The sequence below is a fragment of the Vipera ursinii genome (assembly GCF_947247035.1).
Source record: "Vipera ursinii genome assembly, chromosome: 5".
NCBI classification, from domain to species: Eukaryota; Metazoa; Chordata; class Lepidosauria; order Squamata; family Viperidae; genus Vipera; species Vipera ursinii.
Window position 1 is genome coordinate 22295956 of NC_139518.1, and position 27681 is coordinate 22323636.

The 27681-nt window shown below is 41.5% G+C and overlaps 3 protein-coding genes across 4 annotated transcripts in view; 1 reads left to right on the forward strand and 2 right to left on the reverse strand.

The window, feature by feature from the left end:
- Positions 1 to 27681, reverse strand: part of MLF1 (myeloid leukemia factor 1) — a 152232-nt gene that overhangs the window by 77914 nt on the left and 46637 nt on the right. The gene's annotated exons all lie outside the window — the stretch shown is intronic.
- GFM1 (G elongation factor mitochondrial 1) overlaps positions 3046 to 27681 on the reverse strand; it is a 45426-nt gene continuing 20790 nt past the window's right edge. Inside the window, exons 10-18 of one of the 2 annotated variants that reach the window (XM_083364080.1) lie at positions 26933 to 27034; positions 22686 to 22742; positions 20829 to 20963; positions 20294 to 20376; positions 8432 to 8594; positions 7774 to 7918; positions 6412 to 6572; positions 4744 to 4797; positions 3046 to 3411 (exon numbers count right to left, since the gene is read on the reverse strand). In XM_083364080.1, the coding sequence (XP_083220206.1) occupies positions 3280 to 3411; positions 4744 to 4797; positions 6412 to 6572; positions 7774 to 7918; positions 8432 to 8594; positions 20294 to 20376; positions 20829 to 20963; positions 22686 to 22742; positions 26933 to 27034 (1032 nt within the window). In that variant the 3' untranslated portion in view covers positions 3046 to 3279. Of the gene's footprint in view, positions 3412 to 3841; positions 4018 to 4743; positions 4798 to 6411; positions 6573 to 7773; positions 7919 to 8431; positions 8595 to 20293; positions 20377 to 20828; positions 20964 to 22685; positions 22743 to 26932; positions 27035 to 27681 lie in introns of those variants that run through there. The other variant, XM_083364081.1, reaches the window with a different exon arrangement.
- Positions 9854 to 20252, forward strand: LOC310641222 (latexin-like). The gene is made up of 6 exons (XM_083364082.1): positions 9854 to 10250; positions 11748 to 11810; positions 12822 to 12999; positions 15084 to 15220; positions 16417 to 16479; positions 20035 to 20252. The coding sequence occupies exons 1-6, from the start codon at positions 9942 to 9944 to the stop codon at positions 20116 to 20118; spliced, it is 834 nt and encodes a 277-aa protein (XP_083220208.1). The 5' UTR covers positions 9854 to 9941; the 3' UTR covers positions 20119 to 20252.

Genomic DNA, 27681 nt, shown 5'->3' on the forward strand with positions numbered 1-27681 from the left:
TGTTTTAAATGCAAAATGTAGCATGGAATTAATGCAGGGAGTCTAATCTAATGTGTAGATTTATAGGTAGTCCTAGATGCATGACTGATCACTTAGTGACTGTTCAGTTATGACAGTCTCCGCCCCGCCCCAAAGATGCGTCCAACACAATTTCAAAATTACAATAGACCACTTCCATCCCACAGTCATGTGATTATATTTTAAATGCTTTGCAACAGGCTTACCATTACAGACGTTTGCTGTGTCCTGCGGTCACATGACCACAATTTTCAATGTTTTTTGCAAGTTTCCGGGGTTTACTTCTGGGTTTGTTTTTTTTAAAAAAACCCTTTGGGTAAAATGGATTCACTTGACCACCACGTCCTCTTAACAACTACCACGTTCACATAATGACCACCATGTTCATTTAACAATCGTCACAAAAGTGGCTGTAAACTTGAGTCCAGTCACATAGTGATTAACAACTGCAACAATCTATGACTGTAATTCTAGGCTCAATTACACTCATAAGTCAAGGATGATCTGTACTCATGTGAATTGTACCAATGGCAGTATTTTTAACCTTCTTGCCCACTAACTATTTGTGAACAAGGAGCCTCCATGAGGGCCCTGTGTTGCTTCTCTGGTTCTCCCTCAATGGTTCCATATAGATACTAAAAAAATAGGGCAGGGGTGTCAAACTGCCAGTCCGCAAGCTGGATGCGTCATGGCGAAACTGCATCCTCCCCATTGCCGGCAATGGAAAAAAAGTCGTGATACGTCATGGCACATCACGTGACGTTGCGAGTTTGACACCCCTGAAATAGGGGGAAACCACCAAGCCCTGTGCACATACCTCTTCCCCCCAGAACAATACCTGACCACTGCTTTCCCTTGATTACCAGTAGCTTCTACTCTCCAGTAGAAGCAGAACAGTCCTCCTCTTTATAATGTGCTCAATGGCATCAAATACCATCAAAGCAATCAGTACCATTTCCATCTCATTCATAGTATCAAGGGATACTGGGATATGTGCCTATTAATCCTTTTTTTCCCGTACAATTTGATATAGCTGGATACTTAGCACCAGTTTCAACAATATTGCCCAGAAATAGATTGGGTAAGTGGTCAAAAACAGTTGGCTTCAGAGAGGACTTTTTAAGAAAGGGTAGACTGCCACTTTCTTCCCAGAAGGCAAGTGGTATAAAAATTTTTTTGACCATTTCATTGATCCAGACACACTCAGCTCACATAATTACCCAAAGGAGATAGAAGGATCCTGGATCTAACCCGCAGGTGTCCAGGTTCATATCTTAGACCAGCAATCCCCAACCTTTCTGGCTTGGCTTGGGGGGGGGGGGGCGGGGGAGAGGGGAAACAGTCCACGCAAGTGGTGGACCAGTGTCTGCGCAGCTTGATTTGCATGAGTGGTGGGAAGATGCACCCCGTGTGCGCTGGACGCTGCTCACACAAGTTGAGCTGCCTGTGTGTGAGTCAGCCTGCGGCCCGGTTGCAAATGGCCACAGCCCAATAGTGGACCACGGCCTGGGGGTTGGAGACCCCTACCTTAGACAATCCTATTCATTTTGAAAAAAGGTTTGCTCTACTTTAGCAATAGCATCTAGACTTATATACCGCTTCATAGTGCTTTATAGCCTTCTCTAAGCGGTTTATAGACTCATCCTAATGCCCCCAACAATCTGGGTCCTCATTTTAGCGACTTTGGAAGGGTGGAAGGCTGAATTAACCTTGAGCCACTGAGAATCAAACTCCTGGAGTGAGCAGTGAGTTAGCCTGCAGTACTGCATTCTAGCCCCTGTGCCACCATGGCTCTGTTGAAAGAAGAGTTGAAAGAAGAATCAGGAAAATTGAAAAATTAAAATTAAAAAGGAAAAAATAACTCATTCAGTACAATCAGCTCAAAATTTATTGCTATAGTGGCAAAAACAAGAATCCAGAACTGCACCTATGGTAGTTTTTGTAGCAGATGTGAGATGGGGTTCCCATCAATCGGCTAACTGCAGATCCATAAATGATGTGCATTTATTTATTTGTTTATAGCCCACCTTTATTATTTTCACAAATAAAGTGGCAAGCATATCCAACACACCTTCCTCCTCTTATTCTCCCTACTACAACAACCCTGTGAGGTACCATGTTCAAACTGAAATCAGATCCTAGAAAGTAGTGCTGGCAAATCACCTCTACTATTACCAGGAAAATGACATAGATATCTCCTTATGGATACCAGTTATGTCATATGAAAGCCAAAATGATTCATTCTCCTTGCCATCACATTAGGACAGTTATGAGAAAGCTTCTTGCTCTTAAGACTTTAAAGGAGACAAATAAAATGTCATTTGGCCCACTTAAATTTATTTAGATAGCCCTACAGGCATGTAAAGTGCAACACTCCCAATAATACACAAGTAGATGTAGAAATTGCAATGCGGTCTTCACATGGAAGGTCTTGGGGAGGGGAAAAATTCCATTCATACAAGTAGGCTGCATTTTTGGGTGGGTGTTCCTCTGAAAGATCAGACATATTTCTTTGAAGGAAATAAGACATCTTAATAATATCCAATGTCTGGCAACTGAAACAACATAACACTGCCTTGAGCTAATTTCAGTCAGTAACTGATGTGTCAGGCTCTCTAGAACCACTTCTCAATTTTTTTTCAGGCATTAAAATATCATTTTTTTACTGGAAGTGAATTCCAAGGTATGGGAAAATTGTCAATAACATTAAAATATATTCTTTGCTTCTAGAAGAATGGAAAAGGGAAAAATCACTTTTCCCCGCAATCTATCTTCAGGTATTATTAGAAAGTTAAACTTACTAGATAATCCTCAAATGTTCATGTTACATTACAGTCTGCCTTGTGTACTCAAGATCAGAGTAAGGTTATTTAGTCTTCTTGTTCAGACTTGGTAGCGATTATCAAAAAACTCAGGCAGAGATTTGCTGATTCTCCTGCATTTGATTAAGGGAAGGCTTCAAACACCAAACAGAGGTATGCAGAGAGTATTATGGTGAGGTGTAAAGAAACAGAAAGATGACAAGAGCATTGTCAGCTTCATTTAGTATCAAGCCCCTAAAACAAAACATTTTAATATAAATTAAGATGGTGATTCATTCATGGAATTTCTGTACAAACAACAGTCTTTTCACGACTTAATAAAGTCAAAACTTTGATTCAGGATGAAATTGGTCTGAATTTTCTTCATTTGTTCAATTGTAAATCTTTAACAAATATAGCTTGTGGGCAGTTTCTTGTATAGGACTGATCTGAAGGTGCATTAACCTTTGACCTTGCCCTTTTTCCCAGGAAGTTGTCCTGTTGCTTCAAGGTATTGGTTAATTAATTCTTCCTGTGTATTCGATGAACAGGGTTGGTATTTTGTGTATTCCATTGTGTATTCCCCTTTTCCCTGAAGAGAAAACATTCTCATATTATGAATAATTTAAACAATTTATCAATTGCTAAATGGTAAAGAGCTAGCTTTCATATATTATATGGTAGAAGAGAAATTTATAAGCATAGTATCTGATAACTGGACTAGCAACTGAGTTTACAATTCCAAAAAGCATTGCAATTCTTTGAAATACATACACTCCTAGAGATAAAAAGCCAGCTTTTCAAATCAGCTCCCAAACTTCCTATATTCACATCTTGGTCTCTGCAGCGCTCTTTTTCCCTTCACTTTCTCTTCTCATTCCTTTTAACCAAGGGCGATATAAAAGGTTTGACCCAAAAGGCAGAATCCAGTCATTTGTTTATTTATTTACTGTATGTGCTCCCCATCTTGTCTAGAGGCCACCTTGGGCGGTTTACAAACATTTACCTGTCCCTGTGGATCATCGGGCACAGGTAGTTGTGATTCAAATGAACCAATCAAAGCCATCCAACTAGCACTCACTGTTCTTCACCAGGAGTCAACACAAAGGGGAAAAAATAGGTGTGGGCAAACAAGAGCTTCTGCACAAACGTTAAGATCTGTTTATGCTATTTTTGCCCAAATCCATATTTTTTTTCCCTTGAAGGGGAAACGAGGCAAAAGAAAAAAAAATATATGAGCCTTGATGCTCGCTGAGCTTGCTTTTCTTACAGACATTTCATTACCCAAACTTGATAACATCATCAGTGCAAGTAAGGAGTGCAGTTTGCTGTCAGTTTATATTCTAGTGCAGAGGTAGGCAACCTTGGCTCTTTTACGACTCGTGGACCTCAACTCCCAGAATTCCTGAGCCAGCCATGCTGGCTCAGGAATTCTGGGAGTTGAAGTCCACGAGTTGTAAAAGAGCCAAGGTTGCCTACCCCTGTTCTAGTGGCTTGCCTCTCAGTGTTGGTGGGGGTGGTCTTAGAGTCTTAGAAAAATGGGCTTGGAGTGGCTAACCATACCGGAAATGTGAAGCCCTATTACTCAAATGGGTAACAGACCAGATGAAAATCTGAGGCGGCCAGGGTAAAGACTCATCATCTCTTCTCTAAATTATTCAGTCTCATTTCCTAGATATTCCTTCTTTTTTCTGCTAGGTTCCTTTCTATGTATTTCTTTAGCTTCTCTTTCCTTCCTGGATATCTCTTCCTACTTTGTGACTTTAAACACAATTAATTACTCATTTTCAGAAGTGGCCTCTATACCAAAACTTTTTTAAAAAAAGGTGTATCCTACGGTAAAAATGATCTGAATGAGATAATCATAAATGCTGGAAAACTGTAACATTTCTTTAACAAATCCAGAAAGTATCCGCTCACTTACCTCTGTACATGACCTTAGTTCTGTAGCATATCCAAACATATTGTTCAATGCCACCTAAGGAAAAAGAGAGAATTGGTAATAACCGCTTCTCTTAATTACAACTTGGGGTTTACAAGTTACTTAACGCACCTACCACTAACTACACGGTAAAGTTTAGCTTCTTGGGATAGGTTCAAGGCATGATATGCAGCTCCCTCATTCTCTGTTTGTAACTTGATTAATAACAAAGAATCTCATGACACTTTAAACATAAAAGTTATTGATAATAACTGCATCTGCTGTATGAACTGTAAGATTCAACACCCAGGTTTCCTCTTCTGAGGATTCGGGCTCAGAGATTGTGTGAACCAAGCCAAGAAATCCGAATTTCTTGTGTCATAAAAATACAACCCGGATGGTCTCTTCCACACATCATTCATCTGAGAGCATTAGCAAATGAACTTTAAATAACAAAAGTACCAAAATGAACAGTTATGCCTACTTTTATTGAAGTTATTTATTTATTATGGCCATACACAGAAAGCCGGGTGTCTACTGCATTGGCTGTAGGTATCTGGCAGCTGACAAGATCCAGAAGCAGCCACCATGGGGCTTCCCAGCCAAGATGAATTAGCCCGTGACATCATCATTGCCCAAGGAATGGCCAATGGGGGCTCACCTCTTCTATCCCTGCAGGTTCCCACCAAAATGATAACTATTTATCTACCTGCATTTTTCAAACTTTCAAACTGCTAGGTGGGCAGGAGCTGGAGCCTGGGGTGGGAATTCACCTCACCATGCAGTACCCAGATCTCAAACTTGGGCTTGATGATTGTCAAACCTTCATGCTAACCATAGAGCCACCATGCCCCTTTTATTAAAATTCTTAATAAACATAGTAAAAAAAACTACTAGAAGGAAAAAAAGGAAAAGAAAAAAAATAGGAAAGATGACAGCAACAAACATAAAAATAAACATGTGGCTTCCAATCTTCATTACACTGAGCATAAACTAACAACTTTTCATCCACTTTTTAAAAGTACAAACAATAAAGAACACTTCTTCTATTCTAATTTTTATCTATTATGAAATCCAGAAATCATTATCTTTTCAGTCTTGATTCAGAAAAAAAATAATCCACTAGGAGTTACCGGAAATATCAAACAAATAATTTATCTGATTAAACAGTCCAACTTTATATTCCTTCGTTTCGCTCTTCACAAATCTTAACCTTTAAGGTCTCTAATATGGATAAGGTGATTAAACTGAACATTTCTAAATGTGATTAGAAAGTGAGTTGGTACGGCTTAATGTCCTTATGTAAAAGCCGTGCTACTAATGAGAGTAAAGACGTTGCCTTCCTTGGTTCTTGGCACTCAAATCCACAAGAGACTGTTTATGGTTTTCTCACAAGAAGCTGCTGCCAGGCGTACTCATGACCGATCTCCTTATTCTCTGGAGAGCTTCAAGAGACCAGCCTACTCACTGGGGTCTCATTCTTCACAGCAATTGTTGTTTCTGCTTATTTATGGAGATGTCTTCTGTTGGCCATGTCTCACAGCAGAAGCCCACGGCAGGTATTTCAATGACTTAACTGTTCAGATTTGTTACAGAAAGTGTTTTGATAAATAGATACGAATGAAGTAATTATTTGAACAGTAACTTTAGATGACACTCAGTAGTACATACCTCAGCAGTGAGAGCAAAATAGTCTTCAGCTGCCTCCTGCCCTGTGATAACACCATGACGGCGATTAATTCCAGCCATGACTGGTCCTTGGAATTCAGCTGGAGCTACGACTTCCACATCCATAATGGGCTCAAGGATACATGTTGCTGCCTCTTTCAGAGCTGGGTTAAAAAGGAAGGGACGATACACCGCCTATACAGCCACATGCCTTTTATATTTACTATTTAACACACATACTCACCTTATGGTGAGATGGGCGGCAAGTAAATTTAATATATTTATAATATATATAAATGAATGAATGAATGAATGATATATCTATATAGATCTGCAGCATGTAAAGACTTGTTTTCAGTTCAGGCTGAACTGAACTGACATTATTTGTAAAGAACAGTTGCATGAAATACCTCAAAACAGGCAGTTTTATGGCCATGCCTATTAGAGGAAGCAGAATATAAATAGTAAACAGTCCATCTAGAACACGGGTGTCAAACTCACCACGTATCGTGACTTTTTTCACATTGCCGGAGCTGGGGTGGGTGCAACCGGCCCGTGGGCCAGCAGTTTGACACCCCTGATCTAGAATAAAGAGGGATTTCTCTCGCTGAGGATTTTGAAATGAGCATCAGGTGACAGTTTGTTAAACACTGCTTAGTGGATTCCTGTTTCAATAGAGAGCTGCATTAGATGATCTACAAACTCTTCTAACACCTACATTCAATCATTTTATGAAATTTACATCCACATATTAATATAAAACCCAAATATGTTTGTTTCAAAGTCAAACAAGAAGATGAGAGAAATCATGACAAGCAGATCTAAATAGGAAAGAAATGAAATTCTTCAGAACATAAAGACAAATCTAAAGTCATAAGAAAGGTAAAGTGGTAGATAGCAATAAAATGAAAGAACTAGACGCATGATCTGTGGGTTGGTTGGCTAGAAAGAACTGTCTTTAAGTATTTATATAAATATATAAATTGGGATTGTAACTGTTGTTGCTAAGCAATGGGGTTATTAAATAACCACATCCAATTTTATGACCTTTTCAGTCATTAAGAGAAACACTATGGTCATTAAATGAATCATACAATCATTAAGCAAATCAGGCTTCCAAGATTGGCCTTGCATGTTGGAAATCACCTGGGAAATTGCAAATGGCAATTTTGATCACACGATGGTAGAGATACTGTAAATGTCATAAGTGTAAGGACCAGATGCTTTTTCAGCACACTTGTATCTTCGAACAATCATTAAGTCAATGGTCATTAAGTTGAAGACTACCTGTATAAGTATTGTGGATAAATTATAAAGAATAGTACACGCAAGAGAGAAAGGGTTTGAAAGAAAATTTCTTCATACCTTGTCTCATGGCACCTTCAGCAGCTCGGATGAAAGAAATTTCATTAGAATCCACCATGTGAGAAGCTCCATCCTCCAAGACGAATCGGATCCCTGAAATCTTGTAACCTGTTAATGGGCCTTTCTCACATGCATCACGGAAACCCTATAAAACATAAGATAACCCTTTACTGCTATATTTTTTACTATAAGAAACCGGCCCACATTAAAAATGATATTCTATTGCCAGCTCTCAAAAGAAAGCATACATCTACATCTCTCTCTCTCTCTCTCTCTCTCTCTCTCTCTCTCTCTCTCACACACACACACACACACACACACACACACACTGCTGACTCTTAGAGACCACATAAATATTGTAAAATCAGGTTATTGCAAAAAAGAAATGAGCCATTTGCATGGTTTAAAATCCTAAGTGAGGGATGAACTCAAGCCCTATAATGGTCTCCCCATATATCTACAACTTCCAAAAACTGCTGGTGTTTGCTTAAAATTTGGGATCTAATTTTTATCATTCTGACTTGAAAAGAAATCTCACCATCCACTAGAATTGTAACTCAAGGCAATTATACTCTGAAAGAAAAATTATAACAGTACTAGTCTACAATACTGTCTGGTTCATAGTTAATATAACGAAACTGAAATAAGTATATATTACCTTTTCAATAGCAGGCAGAAACTGTTTTGGAACATTTGTCCCAATTGTTTTGTCACAAAATTCCAGTTTTGTATAATTCTCTGGATCTAGAGGCTCCAGATACCCTATAACTTTTCCATACTGGCCTGCCCCACCAGACTGCTTTTTATGAGTATAATCAAACCTGCAAAAAATGAAAACATTATGTTGCAGTCAAATCACATCTGTTCTGGTTATTTAATACTATGTGTAATGGTTATGTTGGCAAGCAGCTTTTCTCTGTGTGATCAGCACCGATCTTCAGACGTGCAGGCAATTATCAAATGCAATTTTTTTTACACAAGTCAACAGTCCAGGGTCCCTTTCCGGTTGTGATATGTAATAATAATAAATAATAATAAACCTTTATTGTCAAAGTACAACATGTGTACATTGAGATTAGCTGAGCCTCCCCCCCCCCAGTGCTCTCTCCCCCCAACACACAGTGACAACAAACCCTCCATCCTACCACACCATGTGATCCAACCACACCACACACGGGCCTCCCAAGTCAATTCTGCATAAGTTCACAGAGATTATATCCCATTCAAAAGCCTAACAGCCCACGGATAAAAGCTGTTTTTCAGCCTGTTGGTACTGCTGGCTATACTCCTATATCTCCTACCGGATGGTAGGAGAGTAAAGAGATACCGTCCAGGGTGTGAGTCATCCCTGAGAATCTTCCTCATTCTTAGTACTCTTAGTACTCCTGTATTTTTATATTAAGACATTTCATTTTAAAAAAAACATTGGTTTTGGGGGAGGGGGCACCAGGAAGATGTTATGTTTATATATACTGCAGGTTATTATCACCTATAAATAACGAGGAAAGAAAACAGATTTACAGTGCCTTTGGTTTGAGTGAGAAGCTAATAAGAGAATTAAGCAGAATTTCTCTCTTTGGGCAGAACTGAATGGAAGGATGATTAAATGAACGTGTTGACAGGGTGATTGCACTTTGGGGAAAGCTTGGGTAGAAAGCAAATCCTGCTTGTTCGGAGGCCTCAAGCAACAAGCCCAATATTTGCTTTCCTCAGGGCAGAGTCCACAGCCCTCCCCCTCCGCTCATTACTTCCCACAACAGCTCCACGATGTGGGTCTGGCTAAGAGGGAGCACAGCCCGAAGCCGTTGGACGAGCTCGGCTTGCTCCGCCCGGGAAAACGCAGCTGCAGCGCCGACGGGGAGGGCAGGAGCACCCGGGGGGCCAAGCGACCTCTGGTCCTAAGCAAACATTCTCCGGGATGGGCTGTCATTCTTTGCCCTCTGGCTGCAAATCCCTTGGGAGAGTATATTTAATGGCCAGGAAGAAGCAATTAAGCCCCCAAAGCCGGAACGGATCGTCTCGTTATTCTTTCTAGAGCCGACGCCGCCCAAGAGGAGTTTGGCAAAGGAATCTGACCTAAATGGTCTCCGAACCGCCGCCTCTTTCCTAAGCTGGGACCGATTCGGGGCTCCTGCAGCGAAGCCGCGGTCGGATCCAAGCCCGCAGAGATGCGGACCTTTCGCGGCCCAGGAGCCGCCGCTCGGCTCCTCCAGCTGCTGCTTCCGGCTTCCCTGGTGCTCGCCCACCCGGAATGGCCGCTGTGCGCCGCAGCCGGCTCCGCCCAGGCGCTCCTCGGGAAGCCTTCTCGCGGCGGCGGCGGCGGCGGCGAAAAACTCTCCCCGAGCGCCATGGAGATCCCGCCGTCCCATTACCCGGCCAACAGAGCCGCCAGCGTGGTGCTCCACTACATCGCCTATCAGCGCGGCAGCCCGCACAGGCTCTTCGAAATGGGGCGAGTGAATCAAGCCAGCCTGGAGGTGAGCCCGGAAGGCAGGCAGGCAAGCAGACAGGGAAGGAAAAAAAGGCGCGGGCTCAGGCCGGCAGCACCGCGCCCGGCTAACTTACAGCCGGCACCAAAAACCGGCAGTCACAGTTAACAGACCTGCCACGAGCAGGCGGGAGAGAGTCCCGAGAGGGCAGACCTGACAGGGGAGGCTTTGGCCCTTTGAGCCGGAGGCGCCTCCCTTCCTGGGGAAACCCAAAATGAACCTTTCCCCCTCGTCCCAACTTCTCTCCTCGCCCACCGTACGAATCCAATTTTCAATTTTTAAGCCCCTTCAACTCAGTACATCATCCCTCAATGCAGGGGTGTCAAACTCAATTTCATTGAGGGCCGCATCAGCATTGCGGTTGCCCTCAGGGGGCCGGGTGGGTGTAGCCTAGCGGGTGGGCGTGGCTAGAGTGCGTATGGCCTACCCCAGGGGTCTTCAAACTTGGCCCTTTTATGACTTGTGGACTTCAACTCCCAGAATTCCTCAGCCAGCATACGCTGGCTGAGGAATTCTGGGAGTTGAAGTCCACAAGTCATAAAAGGGCCAAGTTTGAAGACCCCTGGCCTACCGGGTGGGCATGGCCAGCTCTACAAGGGTGTCTGTGGGGGCCTGGGCAGGAGTGGGACAGATCTCTGGCAGAAGGAGGGTCTCTGGGCCAGGGCCAAGGCAGTGGGGGCCGTTCCCTCACTGTTTCCAGGATGGCTTCGCGGGCCACATGAAACCACTTCGCGGGCCGGATCCCCCCCCCCCCCCGGGCCTTGTGTTTGACATGTCTGCCTTAATGGGATTTCAACAGCTACAATCATTGCATTTCCCAGACCCCGGTAAATAGCAGTAGCGCTTAAAACATATGTAGGGGCTTTACAGGCCTTTCAAAGTAGTTTGCAGAGTCACCCTATTGCCCCCCCCCCCAACAATCTGGGTCCTCCTTTTCCCCGACCTTGGAAGGATGGAAGTCTTGAGTCAACCTTGAGCAGGTGAGACTTGAAATGCCAAACTGCTTGGCAGTCAGCAGAATTAGTCTGCAATACTGCATTCTAACCACTGCCCTACCGTGGCTCTTCAAATTGAAAATATCAATGGGAAACATTTTTTTTTTAAAAAAACAAACATTGTTACAGTTGTTTGCGTTCAATAAATAACGATACTGATCTGGGACTATACCCTCGCAGCCCAATCATACTTATTGAGGTTATGGGGTTTGTAGTCCTCAAAACACATTAAAACACAAGCTGGAAAGGATGGAATAAGTGTACCATGTGCTTACCCTTGCAAGGTTGCCACACTATGAATTTCATAAACACAACAGAATTCTAAAGAATCACTTTATGACAGTTCACTTTGTTTTTCAGTAAACGGCTTAACTTAAGGCTTTACACCTTTCCCTTCCTGTTTTCAGTAATAAACCCATACAGATAAAGAATAGCAACCTCTACCAAAATATTCAAGGTAAGCAATGTAATAATTCTCTTTTTATTTTAGGACATTCCAGGTACTGGGCATAAATACCACCTTAGGTTTGAAGTAAAAGAAAGTATTCAGAATGTAAGTTTGTGTCTTATATTGTCTTTAGTATAAGCTGGATGACCTTTAAGGACTGACATAGATGCTGGAGCCCTAACCTGCCTCTCCACCCCAAATAAACATATGTAATGTGGGCAGCTCTGCCCCAAATCACTATTTTGAAGCTACTATTAGGAATGAGGGAAGCTATGTTGAGAAAGGCAAAGGGAAGGCTTCTGGGGTGTGTGTTTATGGATGCATGTCTGTAGGGGTTGAGGTTAAAATCTTTCCTCTTTTCTAAGCCAACTTCCTCATAATCATAGGTTGGAAGTGTCTTCTAATCTAATCTACTACCTGTTTAGAGCAGGAATCCTCAAATCACCCACCCTCTCATGGTTGCCGATAGCAATACTGGTGGTGAAAAACTGTCTGTGTGAGGGAGAGCAAATTCAAAGCTGTTGTAATTTATTAGTCATGTTTTATGGCTTAAGCTCACATATGAACCCAGCAACTGTGGTTTATTATATAATGGCAATTAAAACAAAAACAAAGGTCCTTGGTTCTTCTCAATCTAGAAGTGAAGGCCTAAAGCCACTCCACCCTTCCCAAATCTCTATTCTCATCTAATGCAAAACGACTTTAAAAAACTAGGACTTGGTGTGATGTGATCTCATTTATTTTTTTGTTTAATGGAGGCCTTACATATACCATCAGGTCCTTGCTAATGAATCATCCCACAACATAAGGTGGAGGATAAATATGAAATGACATCTATCTTTTCTACATAAATGGTTCTAGTGACATGACAGAGCAGAAAGGAATAGCAAAACAGAATCCAACATAGAAGGCTATTGTAAACCTTTCAGCCTATTATTGTTACCCACAAACCTTAAAATTGCCAAGGTTGAGCAACATTGCTGTAAAGTAAGATTTGATCTATCTCAATCAGATGGCATCAGGTTTACTGTGAATTAAAATAAAGCCAAACGGTAATTCCATGCTGCTAGCAATACCTACAGAAGTTTTAAACTGGTCTAATTATTTCTGCAACAGGGCAGCTCCCTGAATTGCACAGCTGAGATACTTTATCATCATGGTGAGGCACCTGTTGCTCCTGAAATACATTATGCTATGGAAGGGGAGTTTGAGACACATTCAAAGGAAGCAGACAGCAAATTCTACAACAGAATTCAGAACCTGTCCGAGCCATTAGAGACCAAAAATATACCAGGTAAACTCAATGTTGCCATTTCAAATGTTGCATTCTGAAGTTAAATAACATCTGCAAATGTTTTCAAATAACCAATGAGGGAGGACCTCAAACACAAACTATTACAGTGTATAAGGTAAAGGTAAAGGTTCCCCCGCACATGCGTGCTAGTCGTTTCCAACTCTAGGGGCCGGTGCTCATCTCCGTTTCAAAGCCGAAGAGCCAGCGCTTGTCCGAGGACGTCTCCGTGGTCATGTGGCTGGCATGACTAGATGCCAAAGGCGCACGGAGCGCTGTTACCTTCCCACCGTAGTGGTCCCTATTTTTCTACTTGCATTTTTACGTGCTTTCGAACTGCTAGGTTGGCAGAAGCTAGGACGAGTAACAGGCGCTGTTATATGGCACTCGGGATTCGACCTGCCAAACTGATCGACAAGCTCAGCGTCCTAACCCACTGAGCCACCGTGTCATTATTACAGTGTATCTTCCTACCTAAAAGCTGATAGGGAGCTCCAGAGATTCTTTCCTTTCTCTTTAATGGAAGGTTTTGTATTTTTCTTTTCCAACAAAGTTCTATAGGCCTGACCATATTCCTGTTCACTGGGATGTGTGGCCATTTCCTGCACGCGCACGCATATTTTTATGAGATCTTTGCATCTATTGACACTTTTCCTTTTAAAAAAATATTGTTCTGTTTTATTTCATTTCTGCTGTTCGTCTAAATATGGTGAGAATGAGATCTGACTTTTGTTTGAACCAGTTGGAGTTATCATGATACAGTCCCTTTTAAAACTGTGTTTTGATATATGGAAATACATAAAACAGTAAGGTTTGCATTGTGATATCTTAGCCTTTTCTTAAAATCCATAAATAAGCAACAGTATATAAATGTATTACTTGCATTTCTGACTACAGTGTTTTTGTTTTTTTCTTAGTAACAAACCAGGAGTCTTAAAAAGTGAATCCTGGTCTCTGCATACTTATGTCATGGTTAAATCTATTGCTTTAGTAAAAAATACCAGATTTTTTTTAATTCCAGAAGATTAACATGGCCATATAGACTATATTGCCCAGATTTGTCAGATGTTTCATTTTTAAGGGAGTAGCACTCCTCCAGACAAAGTTGGTGGGCTATCTGGGAGCCCTCCTCTAAAAGCAAATGGCAACCTTGACCAGATGGGCTATTGCAAGGATTTGTCTTGTGTCCCAATTGAATCCACTTCCTGGACCAGGGTGGGATGGACTGGGTTCTGCTCATGTCTTCATCATTTCTCAATTGGATTACTGCATTGTGCTCTATGTTGAGTTGCCTTTGAAGCCATACCTGATAGGGGGGTGAGATTACTTGCTGCATCGTCTGGTCTCTAAAGTTTCTAGCTGTTCCAAATCCAACAGAATGGGAATGATTGAAATCCCTTCCATTAAACACTATAATCTTACAGGACCTTCTTTGTCATGATTGCTGCCCTACAGAACAACTTTACCCTTGAGATCTGGAGAGTCCTGACTCTCTCAGTCTTTCAGAAGGCTGAGAAGTCCTGGTTTTTTTCCTCTCATGCATTAGGTCAGGATATGTGTATATGTGGGGAGTGGGGAGGTATCCATTATATGTTTTGTGAAATTGCTATTATGAAAACTTAGGATATCTTTTTTCTCTCCACTGGATTTTTAAAAAACCTATAGTGGATTTTTAGTAAGGTGTTCAACACTCAGTATTATACATTTCAGTTAGGCAGCCATATAAATTTTCTAAACAAATAAACAGAAATTATTTATGGTCTTAGCAGTGATGCAAAACAATAATCATATTTGGCTGTAGCATGTCTGTAGCTATTAGAATTATAAGTACCTCCAATATGGATCTTAAGATTAATACATGTCCACATAGTTCTGGCCATCCAGACTTAGTTTTTTTTCTTTTTTCAATAGTTATTTCAGCTACATGGCTATTAGATCAAAGTCCAAGTTCCAGATACACAAGAAAGAATGCACGTTGCATACCCAGATTAATTTTACTAACGCGTGCATATTCACAATACTGCGCCTAGCTCTGCATTTTTTCTGTTTCAAGATTTATTTAGTACAACTTTTTCTTATATTTCCAGATAACGATGGAAACATGACAGTAGAAATGAAGCCTCTTTTCAACTTAGCCAAGGTTGCCGCAGGATATATAGTGTGGCAGAATTCAACAGAAAACACTTGGTACAATATGATTCAAATTCAAAACGTCAAACAAATCGTAAGTCAAAGTCTTAACCGAATTCAAATAGATTCTTCCCCCCTGAAAAAAATCTGTTTCTCACTTATACGTTATAACTGTTTTAAGAATACCAACCTCACTCTTTATGACTCAAAAATTGCTAACTCATTTCCCCAGAGCAAAAATAATGCAATTGTCCAGAGTCTCACTTGACAGTGAGACAGGCAGCATAATAAATTTAATAAACAAAATAAACTTTAAAAAAATACAGAGCCAAAAAAATAACAAAGTCATGATATTTTACACTCCCCTCTAGAGAAATCAGGGACTCACAAATTACAAGATCCATCAGCTCAGGAAAGACTAACAAAATGCCAGAGAAGGAAAAGGTAAAAAGGTGAGCAGAGGTTTACAGGTTAGTTGCAGAAATCTTGAAGACCAGATCTAGGCCACAGGCCAGACATTTTCACCCCAGCTTAAAAAGAACATTTCTGAGTACTCTGCTCCATTTCACCTTTAATTTTGTTTTGTTCTTTTATAATAGGGCTGTACAAATTTTCTGGACTGATTGTTGCACATTTATTTTCAATTTGGTAACAGGTTACTTGAGGTTGGGAATAATACCAAAAGCAAACAGGAGACTGTAGCACAGTGCTGCCTTTTTAAAAACAAAACAAAACAAAAACAAAAATGTTCTATTCTGTTTTCCCCTGAAACTATAAGGAATATGAGGTCACAAAAATCCAGTAAACCAAGGAGTCATGATTTAATATTATGATTTAATATTATGACAAAATAAAGGGTCATAAAATAATAAGCAAAAATAACCAAACAATTTGCTGGGATAAGACTAGAATGTTTCTCAATAAAAGACTCTGGGTTTTTTAAAATAGGAAATTTGCAAACCATAGTTCAGGGGTGTCAAATTGCTGCCCTACGGGCCGGACGCGTCGCCAGGAAACTGTGCCCACCCCATTGCCGGCAATGGGAAAAAAGCTCCGATACGTCGCGTGACGTCATGAGTTTTGACATGTCTGCCATAGTTGCTTGAGCCAGTAGAAATTTTTTTTAAACGTGGGGGCTTTGCACCTAACCTTGCATGACTAAAATAAAGGAAAACTAAATCTCTTCTGATTATTCAGTTCCCAAATATACATTCTGTGTATTATATATAATTATCTCCATTTAACTGAGAACTGTAGTTGCTGAACTCATTTTCTCTTTTATGGTTTCAGAAAAGAAATGATGACTATCTTGAATTTTCCTATGAGGTTTTATTCCATGATATTGCCTCCCAGGTAAGTAATATTTTGAAAAAGTTTTTTGTTTTTTAAAAAAAAGGCACAGTGGAAGTTATACATCTTATTTTCATATAACAACAACACTGGAGTATCCAGACAATAGTCAAGGACACTAAACTGGACAGAAATGGTTCCAAAATAGGAAGCAATGATGTACAGAATAGTCCTCAACTTACAATAGCAGTAAGACTTATATACTGCTTCACAGTGCTTTACAACACTCTCTAAGCCAGAGGCCCCAACCCCCGGTCCATAGACCAGTACTGGGCCACAGCATGCCCACAACCGGTCCGCACAAACAAGCAAAGTCCCATCTGTGGGATGCAGGCAGCACACAAAATCATGCACTCTGGTCCACAGTAAATCCTTTCTCCACAGAACCAGTCCCTGGTGCCCAAAAGGTTGGGGACCTTGCACTAAGCGGTTTACGGACTCATCATATTGCCCCCAACAATCTGGGTCCTAATTTTACCAACCTCGGAAGGGTGGAAGGCTTGAATCCACCTTGAGCTGGTCGGACTCAAACTTGAACTCCTGGCAGTGAAGAGTGATTTAGCCTGCAATACTGCATTCTACAAGAAATTAAAAGACGCTTGCTCCTGGGGAGGAAAGCTATGACAAATCTAGACAGCATACTAAAAAGCAGAGACATCACCCTGCCAACAAAAGTGCGTATAGTCAAGGCTATGGTTTTCCCACTTGCAATGTATGGCTGTGAAAGTTGGACCATAAGAAAGGCTGAGCGCCAAAAATTGAGACCTTTGAACTATGGTGCTGGAGAAGACTCCTGCGAGTCCCTTGGACTACAAGGTGATCAAACCGGTCAGTACTAGGCAAGATCAACCCTGACTGCTCTTTAGAAGGCCAGATCCTGAAGCTGAAACTCAAATACTTTGGCCACCTAATGAGAAGGAAGGACTCACTGGAGAAGAGCCTAATGCTGGGAAAGATTGAGGGCAATAGAAGAAGGGGACGACGGAGAATGAGGTGGCTGGATGGAGTCACTGAAGCAGTAGGTGTGAGCTTAAATGGACTCCAGAAGGTGGTAGAGGACAGGAAGGCCTGGAGGAACGTTGTCCATGGGGTCTCGATGGGTCAGACATGACTTCGCAACTAACAACAACAACAACTGCATTCTAACTGCTGTGCCACCAGGACTCCTACAACCTCAACTGGAAGCAGAATTTCTGTTGTTAAGTGAGTCATGCTCAATTTTAAGGTTTGATTGCCATGGTTGTTGAGTGAATCACTGCAGTTATTAAGAGACTCACACAGGTGTTAAACCAAATCCAGCTTCCTCCCATTGACTTTGCTTGTTGGAAGTGAATTGGGAAGGTCCCAAATGGTTACCAGATGACCCTGGGAAGCTGCAAACATTGAAAACACATCCCAGTTGCCAAGCACCCAAATTTTGATCATGTGACCATGGGGAAGGTGCAACGGTCATAAGTATGAGAATCGCTCATTAGTCACTTTTTCAGAGCTGCTATAACTTTGAATGGTTGTAAATCGAGGACTTCCTGTAGCCTGTACTCTAAGTGCAGTATGATCTGATCCATGCCCAGCAACAAGTAAGAGCAAGATAGCCCAAAGAACAAGATAACACTCTTACTCTAGTCAAAAGCAGATCCCAGCATTTGTTTGCAGAATGGGAATGGGGCTTAATGCTAGAATTCAATGAGAGGGCAAAAAAAGCATGGAATATTTTGGCTTTTAAACCATCTGTATTATCCAAACAAAGCCCCACAAGACCAGAGCTGTGAGTTCTATGGTAACAAATCTAAACTTGACAGGGAACTCATGGCAATTATTGGGAAGAACAGCAGGGATTGAATAAGATGCCCAAGTCCAGAGAACAGTCAAACTGAATGCATTAACATCAGTTTCAAAATTCATGTTGCACTGATCAAAGATGTCTTGGTAGGGAATCTAAATGCTTGTAAGGATTCCATTTTTCAAACTAGCAGTTACAGGACTGAGTCAAGGACCAAAAAGGACCTCAGCTGAGTTGAAGACCGAAATTTAACCAAAGATGAATATTGTTTATTTTCCTGAACTGAATCTTGGAAACTAGAAATTCTATTATTTTTTTAATCCCATTTATATCCCACCCTTCTCCGAAGACTCAAGGCGGCTTACAATCTAAGAAGCATAAATCAATGTGCTTAGCAATAGCCTTCATTCTATGTATATGCCTGCTTATTAGGGCTTTCAGCCCTGCCCCCAAGTGGCATTTTTACAAAGTCAGCTTATTGCCCCCAACAATCTGGGTCCTCATTTTACCTACCTCGGAAGGATGGAAGGCTGAGTCAACCTTGAGCCTGGTGGGACTCGAACCTGCACTAATTGCAGGCAGCTGGTTTTACTTAAGGAGGCATTAGCCCATTGCTCCACCAATGCTCTTGGTGTGCATTTGAAGTTTTTTTCCCTAGCTAGTCACAGGAATTCACTGTTGAGTATTCCCAATGTCAGGCCTGGTATAGCAAACAGAAAAGTGTGATCTCTTCCCTGTTAGGGAAGTAGGCTTCCAAGACCTGGCTATTTCAAAGGGCCTTTATAATAGTGGTGAATACTTGACTGCCTCCTCAAGATATAGCAACAGGTTGTGGCTGGGTTATGTTAGTTACAAATCCTGCTGACTGGATATGCTCATATATTTTATCTAAGTATTACTACATGCCCCTAGTACTTTAAAAAAACTGAACTCTAGAATAAGTGCTGCTGCTCAGAGTTGAACATATCTGAGTGGCACACAAGCCAGAGTAATCAATCATCCTGGTGGGTTTAGCCCAATGTTCAATCCTGTCAAGGACATTTTGAAATATGACTTTGCTCTCTAAAGCTTTAGCCACTCGTTCCCTTTTAGTGTCATATGCAGGCGGAGCCCTTTGGTAAGATGTGAGTTAATTGCAAGGTTAGAGCAAAGTCCACCTCCTATGCTTTTCCTAAAAACATCATAGCATTACAAGATAATGCCAGCCAGGGAACTCACTTTCATGCAATCATGAAATATGGGAAGACTCAGCAGTGGTACTGCATATTGTTCAGAAAAGGCAGTGGGAACTGAAATAGCAGATGTACAAAGGACAAGAGTGGATACACACATACATACACGCAAGCACACAAACAGAAAAAACATACACATTTTCATTCAATTTTCATTATCCGCACAAAGTTTAACTATTTTGCATCCTGAAACAAACTAGAGCAGCCTTGCAAACTTTTTGTTTCACAATTCAAAAGCCTAAGAGCACATTTGCATTACAGATCTGAAAATATAGCCTTCAAATAAAAGTGTATCAGACATTGTTTTAGGATGTTTTTTTCTGTGATCCTCATTCTGAATTATCCTGGTCTACAGCTCAATAATTTTTATGAATAGGAAAAAAGAGGTAGGAAAATCGGAAAGAAATGGAACATGGCATAAAGTAACCCCCCCCCCAAAAAAAAACCCCAGAACCTTGTTTTGGTTCCATGCTCAGAAATAAAATACACTTCCCAGATTTCCCTAAAACTTGGATAGTTCTAATATTTCATGTTCTCTATTTGCAGGAAATTATTCCTTGGCACATGCAAGTTCTATGGCATCCACAGCATGGAGTGAAAGTAGCAGAGAATAGTCGCCAGTCAAAGTGATTTTAATTAATTCTTGCAGGTTATTGAACTAATGAGGTGAAAACAGCTACAAATAGCCAATAAAATTACTTCTTGGAGGTTTCTGACACCCTTCCAATTCTGCATATCCTCCAAGAACCTAAGTAAATACCCTCGGACCCTGGTGTGGCAGCACTTATTAAAACTGAATACTTACGGTACAGTGGCCTCAATGCTCTCTCTGAATGCTACTTTAGGCTTTCCAGTCACACAAGGACAACCGTATTCTCTTTCCAGCCTCTAAACAGAAAGGACACAAAGTTTTTATTGATTTAAATGCACAGCCAAATAGATATATCTTGGCTAAACAGCCTAACTTAACACTCTATTAAACAGTAGAATTCCAACAATGCTATCAGTGAAACAAATGCAAGCTAAAATTGGGAAGGCAAAAGATACTTTGATTTCTCCCTAAACAGAGTATCTTATCTATGTAACAGATGCAACGCTGCCTCCTAATGTGTAAGTATACATATTTTTCTTTAGTAAAAATACATTCCTTCAAATGCTCTAAAAATGGAAACCTGATCTTCAAATACCATAATACAAGAAACTGATAGCAGGAGATATTGATTTATTTGGTGAGATATGGAACCCGTAACTGTACTAGGTTCCAACAGGCCAGATTAAAGAAATGTTTTTGTCAGTGACAGTAGAACGGCATCCTTCCCAGTGTAAAGTTTAATACTCACCTGAGCATAGATTTCCAGGTGTAGTTCTCCCATTCCTGAAACAATCGTCTCTTTGCTCTCAGTGTCAAAATGGACTCGGAAAGTGGGATCTTCTCTTACAAAACGGTTAATGCCTTTGGCAAACTTGTCATCATTCTAAAAAGAGAGAGAATATTTATTCAGTTTATATGGCTACCTAATCAAAGTGACTCAAAGTACTAAACAGTGGATTAAAAACATGATTTAAGATGTCCCAAATTCAAATAGGAAACAATCAGCCAATTCACAATTGCTCTGCTGAGAAAACATTAAAACTGATCATGCTTTTCTGAAGGTCAGCAGGGTCAGGACCAAACAAGCCTCAGAGGGAATGCTGTTCCAAACTTAGGAGCAGCACTAAAGAAGGCACACCCAAGGAGTCCCACAACATTACACTGTATCAGCCTTTGAGGTAGGTCAAATCAGTAAATAGGCAAAGAGCTGTCCAATTCAGGGCCATCATTACCTGCTTATTCCAAATCATGACAACAAAACAATCTAGTATGTCACAATATTGAAGGCCTGGGGAAAGTTCATAGTTGTCATGCTGGCCACGAAGAGCCAAGCTGCTTCAAACTCTGGACCAACATGGGGCAAGTTAAAGTCTCCCAACTCCACACATATATGGGAAATTTAATCAACAGCCTTAAGGGGTTCAGGCAGAGAAGCCACTGCACAGTAGGAAAGCCAACACAGCAACAACAAATCTCAACTGATAGAGAATCTGATTATATGTGAGGCACTACAATACAAAATCCGAAAGAATAAATCCACATTTTTCCATTCACTGAATAATTTAACAGTTCAAAAAGCTGAGTTTCAATCGAGGCTTATTCTGGAGGAGAACATAAACATACTTGCTACAAATGGAGAATTTCTCACTTGGGGTCATGTTAACTTATCTGGGAACACAATTAGGAATGTAAAAAAAAATCATACCGACATTTTAAGACATCAAGCCTATCAGATGTTTATAGAGGGTACTCAAAATGACCACTTATCACTGAAATTATGGCACTGAGTGAGTGGTAGTTTTGATTGATCCTCCAAGTTCTGGACACAGCACCCCTGTGGTCCACATGATCACGATGTGGGTGATTGGTAACTGGCTCACACTTGAGACTGTTGCAGCATCCTGTGGTCACGTGATTGCCATTTGTGACCTTCCCTACTGACTTCCCACAAGCAAAATCAATAGGGAAGCCAGTAGTAAAGGTTGCAAGTTGCTCCTATAAGTCACTCCGGCTGCTTTTTCTATTGAGGAGCTCTGCTATGGAGTACATGAGCCCAGGGATCTCAGTCTGTAATGCAGCTCGCCACATCTCACCTGCCTGCTCAGTGTCTGCTGCAACCCCTCCACCACCCACCATGCTCACACCTCGTTGCAGCATCCTTTTGCAATTTATAGCATTCACCTGCCCCCTGGTCTGCTTGCAAGCTACCAAAGGAAAGACTTTGTGACCAGGATTTTCAGCCTCCTGCTGGCTTCCCCACTGTTTGTCCTAGTCCTAGTCACATGAGGTCCTCAAGTTAGAGAACTGGAATCCTCACGTAATGACAGCAACAGGGGCTACCAGGATTGATGTTGCTAAGCAATGCGGTCACATAATGTTGAGCTTTGTGACTGCACTGCTTAGCAATGGAAATTCCACTTGCAGTTGCCATTGTTAAGCAAGGAGAATCTGTAGCAGAAAAACAGCTTCTGTACTGAAATGTTTCAATTACATTTTAATGGCAGAAATGCCACCATACTCTTGCCCACTACTATCAAAAAACCCCAATCAGATCACACATAATTTATTCCACCAGTTGTTGTTTTTTTTTACTTCAGATCCCTACCTTGTTGACTGGCTTCATTGTTACGGAAACAACAGGATCAGGTACATGAATGGGTTCCTATAAAGAGAGTCCATAGAAACAATTTCACAATATAAACTTTCTAGAAATCATCGCTGATGGTAGACAAGGTCTTCCAAAGATTAAAAACAAATCAATGAAGGCATGTGTTTCATACCCATTATATTATTCAAACAAGCTGTAGTTATTAGAATATCACTGTACTGTCTTCCTGCATCACCTATAATTCAAAATGTCCAGTGTTAGATCCTTATTATTGCAGGACTATATAATATTTGAAAAGTTGGGGGCCATTTCATGATTCTATATTGTTACTGGAAACAATAGAGCTAATTATTTTTATCTGTGATTTGGGGAAGTTCAGGTGAAAGGCTTCTAGGATACAAACTGTTCCTACTCCAAACATTACATAACTCCTGAAAACATGAAATCAAGCTGCTGAAATTCATCTATTTTGGTGGGTGTGACTTGGGGTACTACCATCTTGCATTATAGGATCAAATCTGTAGACTTCATGGAGGGGAAATGGGAAAATCTAATTAAATAGGTTGACTCAGCCTTCCATCCTTCCGAGGTGGGTAAAATGAGGACCCAGATTGTTGGGGGCAATAAGCTGACTTTGTAATAATGCCACTGGGGGGGGGGGGAAAGCCCTAATAAGCAGGCATGTACATAGAATGAAGGCTATTGCTAAGCACATTGATTTGTGCTTTAGATTGTAAGCCGCCCTGAGTCTTCGGAGAAGGGCGGGATATAAATGGGATTTTTTTAAAAAAATAGACACCAAGAGCTTTGAATTATAGCATGCATGAAGAGGATGAATCCTTTTAGGTTACTAGCCATGGAGGCTTGCTTGCAGCATGTATTCACCAACAACCAACCAAATTTAAAACTAGCCCCAAAAAAATAATATTTCAGGACTGTCTCATTAACAAGGACAAAAGTTATATCATAAAACAAGTTTTGCAGCAGCCATTGGAGAAATAACTAGGACACAGCAATTTGCAGAATCTGGGACATTCATGACTAACCATAAGTTTTGTTACAAATCTGCAGCATATATGAGTTAATGAAGGAATTATTATTATATTCAAGAACTAAATATAGAACAATGCTTGCAACTAGGAAACAATATTCTCCCTTTTGCCTCCACCCTCAGTTGTAATTACAGCTGTGCAACTTATTGATTAGTTTTGCTACTACCTATCAATGAAAAAGCTGTCAATGAATCTTTTTCACTTGATTAAAATGTATCAATTAAATCACATATATAAAAGTTCAGAGATTTCATTTTTTTCATTCTATAAAAGTATATCTACAAAATGCCACACCTTTCATATTACTCTTATCTATTGCAATCGTATGAATATGTTTAGTTAAATAGAAAAGACCTCTTCAAATAAAAGCTGAAATACAAGAACTTCATATACCACATTGTGAGACATAATACAAATAAAAGACCTGAGAGAAACACATATGTAATTGAAGTGTGTTTATTAGGCTCATGGAGTGGCATTACCTGGCCAACCTGGTTGACAACAGTATGTCAAGAGAAGCTGAGCAGGGTAGGACTTGGTCATATTCAGACATGAGATTATTAAGAAAAAAATCCCGACTACAGGAGAGACCTGAAGGTTAAACAAAATTACTGGAAGAAGACAATGGCAAACCACTAGTGTCGCTATGAAAGCTACACGAACATATGTAGTCAGGAAAACAACAGGAATTAAACTTGACTTAAAGGTGCATTTTTATGCTTTTGAGGGAGTTGGGATTAACTGAATGTGGGCTGATAACATTGCAAACTTAACTGGTTTAAGATCGTTCAAAAACTATTTCAACTGCTATCAGATATGAATTAATTCCTCCAGGAACTGTGTTGGTGATGTTTATTGGAATTTATTTAAGGCCTGGGAAGAGGGAGAAATGAGACACTGGAAGCATGCCCCAGGCTTTTACTTCCCAACTTATTACATTATTATTTATTATAATAATGATAATGATGATGATAATAACAACAGTAATAAACAAAACAACTTTCTTCACTGTACAGCAGGGGTGTCAAACTCAATTTCCTTGAGGGCCGCATAAGCATTGCAGTTGCCCTCGGGGGGCCGGGTGGGTGTGGCCAGGATGGGTGCGGCCTACTGGCTGGGCGTGGCTGGAGTGCATGTGGCCTACTGGCTGGGCATGGCCACCTCTACATCGTTCACATCAAGGGTACCTATGGGAGCCTGGGCAGGAGTGGGACAGATCTGAAGGTCTCTGGCAGAAGGAGATGGGACCAAGGCAAGTGCCAAGGCATGGTCCCCTGGAGGAGACTCACTGTTCCTCTTAGGCCATGGGGGGGAAGCTGGACGGTGGCACAGAGGTCAAATGCCCAGCCCAGTCCTCAAGCACCCGCGGCACTAAGCCCAGCCCCACTTCCCCAAGGGGGCGCCCAGCTGCACTGCTGCTGCTGCTGCTGTGCTTACTCTCCTTAGCCAGGTTGCTCATGATGGGTACGAGGGCAAAGTCAAGAGGGAGGCCCACTCCCTCTCCATGTGAGGAGACCTGGCTTTGTATCCAAAGCTTCCTTAACAATAGGATGGGAGACCCCCCCAGGATAGGCCAGGAGGAGGGGGCAAGGGGATGGTGAAAGAACAGCAGGGAAGGACTAAGGCAGGACTTCCTTCAGACCCTTCCTTCAGACCCTTCCTTCTTTCCTTCCTTCCTTCCTTCCTTCCTTCCTTCCTTCCTTCCTTCCTTCCTTCCTTCCTTCGAGTGGTGGGAAAATATTTGAGATGAGGGAGGGAGAAAAACAGGCAAGAAACACAGCTGGGGAAGTGTCATCCTTCATGAGAAATGAAGAATTGCACCATCGCCTGGAAGTGGCCAGCACATGGCCCTCGCCTACTTCACATATCCGGCTTGCTGGGCTCTGGTTGAGGGGATGCCATGAGCAGCATGAGAGTTGATGTTACCTGCGCAATGCTGCCCCGTCCCCAGCCTGCCCGGTTTTGGCAGGCAGCAGGGCGCTCTCTTCACAGTGCCGAGAGTGGCCACCATGAAATTGTACATTGGCTCCCAACTCTCTTCACAGTGCCGAGAGGCTGAGCCAGGTGGCACGAATCTGAAGAGAAGCGCAACGCTGCCCAGCCCCTAGCCTGCCCGAATTAGGCAGGGCCATGTGCTGGCTGCTTCCAGGCAATGGTGCATTTCTTCATTTCTCACAAAGGGTGATACCTCCCCAGCGTGCGCCCAGGGGGCAGTGCTGACACGGCACAGACCGGTCCCTCACTGTTTTCAGATGGCCTTGTGGAGGTAAGACTGAATGCGTTTCAGCATAGATGGCCACCATGAAATTGTACATTGGCTCCCGGCCGCCCTGGGCCAGGGCCAAGGCAGCGGGGGCCGTTCCCTCACTGTTTCCAGGATGGGTTCATGGGCCACATGAAACCACTTCGCGGGCCGCATCCGGCCCCCGGGCCTTGTGTTTGACATGTCTGCTGTACAGGGAAAGCTAAAAACAGACTAACAATAGAATAAGCAGAATGTGAGATTTCCCTTGTTTACTCACACCAATTTTCACAAGGAGCTCAGAGAAAACACTCATGCCTCTTTCTGAATCTTAGGAATGTTTTCCAAAGCAGGTTATCCAAACACTTTCCTCTTAGAGAAAGTCATATTACCTTATATATAAAGAATGGTTTATGTTCATCTATATATCTACCTAATTGAGTTGTACCCTACTTTTCTTCCAGGAACTCAATAAGGAACTTCCTCCTTGTCTTACAACAACTCTATGAGTGGTTGTTCCAAAGACATCCAGTGAGTTTCCTTGTGTGAAGGTGGATTTGAACTTGGGTCTCTTTGGTCCTAATCCAATACATCCCCACACCCTGACTGTTTTTAACACAAAACATAAGAAAGATTCACTACATGATTTGTTTCTTCTTATTCCTACTCTATCAGAGTGCAGAACTTCTGTTTCTATAAGGTTAATATATTTATGTCTTGTGTTTTCAAAAGCTGGTATAAAGCAGGCTAATATATTGATAGATAAATGCACATACACAAATGTATGTTTTGAACTAGGAAAGGGAAGACACACACACACACACACATGCACACAATTTGAAATGTTCAAAATCTCCTTTGAAAAATTAACATTTATAGATAGGGAAAACTGGAACCAAATTTTTAAACTTAAACAAAAAAAAGCTGCAACAGCCCAGTTAACAACTTACCATAGAAAGGTCAGTATGGTCTTTCTCTGTGAATGTATCTCCACTAGCACAATCAATGCCAAAAAATGCACAGATATCCCCTGCATAAACCTCGTCCACATCCTAGCAAAATAAAACAATATTTTAGATACTTATTACGTATGTGGCATGAGTGAACAGTGGAACATGTCTTGGAGAGTGATGAACTCCCTTTGGAAAAAGAGGACGATCAGTGATGAAGCATCAACTGATCTTCTAGAGCAGCAGGAAGCTATGTTAAATGAATAAACTTGAAGTTCTTGCCAACTGTCTGATGAATTATCATCCCCTTTTCTTCTTCCTCCTCCTCTATTCAGCTGAGAAACAATTCCTCTCCATGGAGAAGAACCAAGGCACCAAAAAAGCAGATAGGCAAATTAGAGCAAAATACTTTTACACCCCACACATTATACATAATATAGCTTCCTTTGTGTTTTTACATTTTGGAATCTCTTTCGCCTACAACAGGGGTCCCCAACCTTTCTTGGTTGGTGGCCCAGTGTTCTGTTCCAGCCTACGACTGGTCCTATTTGAATGTCAGGGACAACCCCTTTTTATAGTCAACAGGCTGGAAAAACCCAACCAAATTTATTTACAAAGAAATCAAAAGTGCAAACAAGAGTTAAACCAAAAGTTCAAACAAGAGTTAAACAGGAATAACAGACCAGGACTCTAGCAGAAGATATTCAAACAGTTGCCTTCAGCAACCAGCACCTCCCACACCTTCCCCT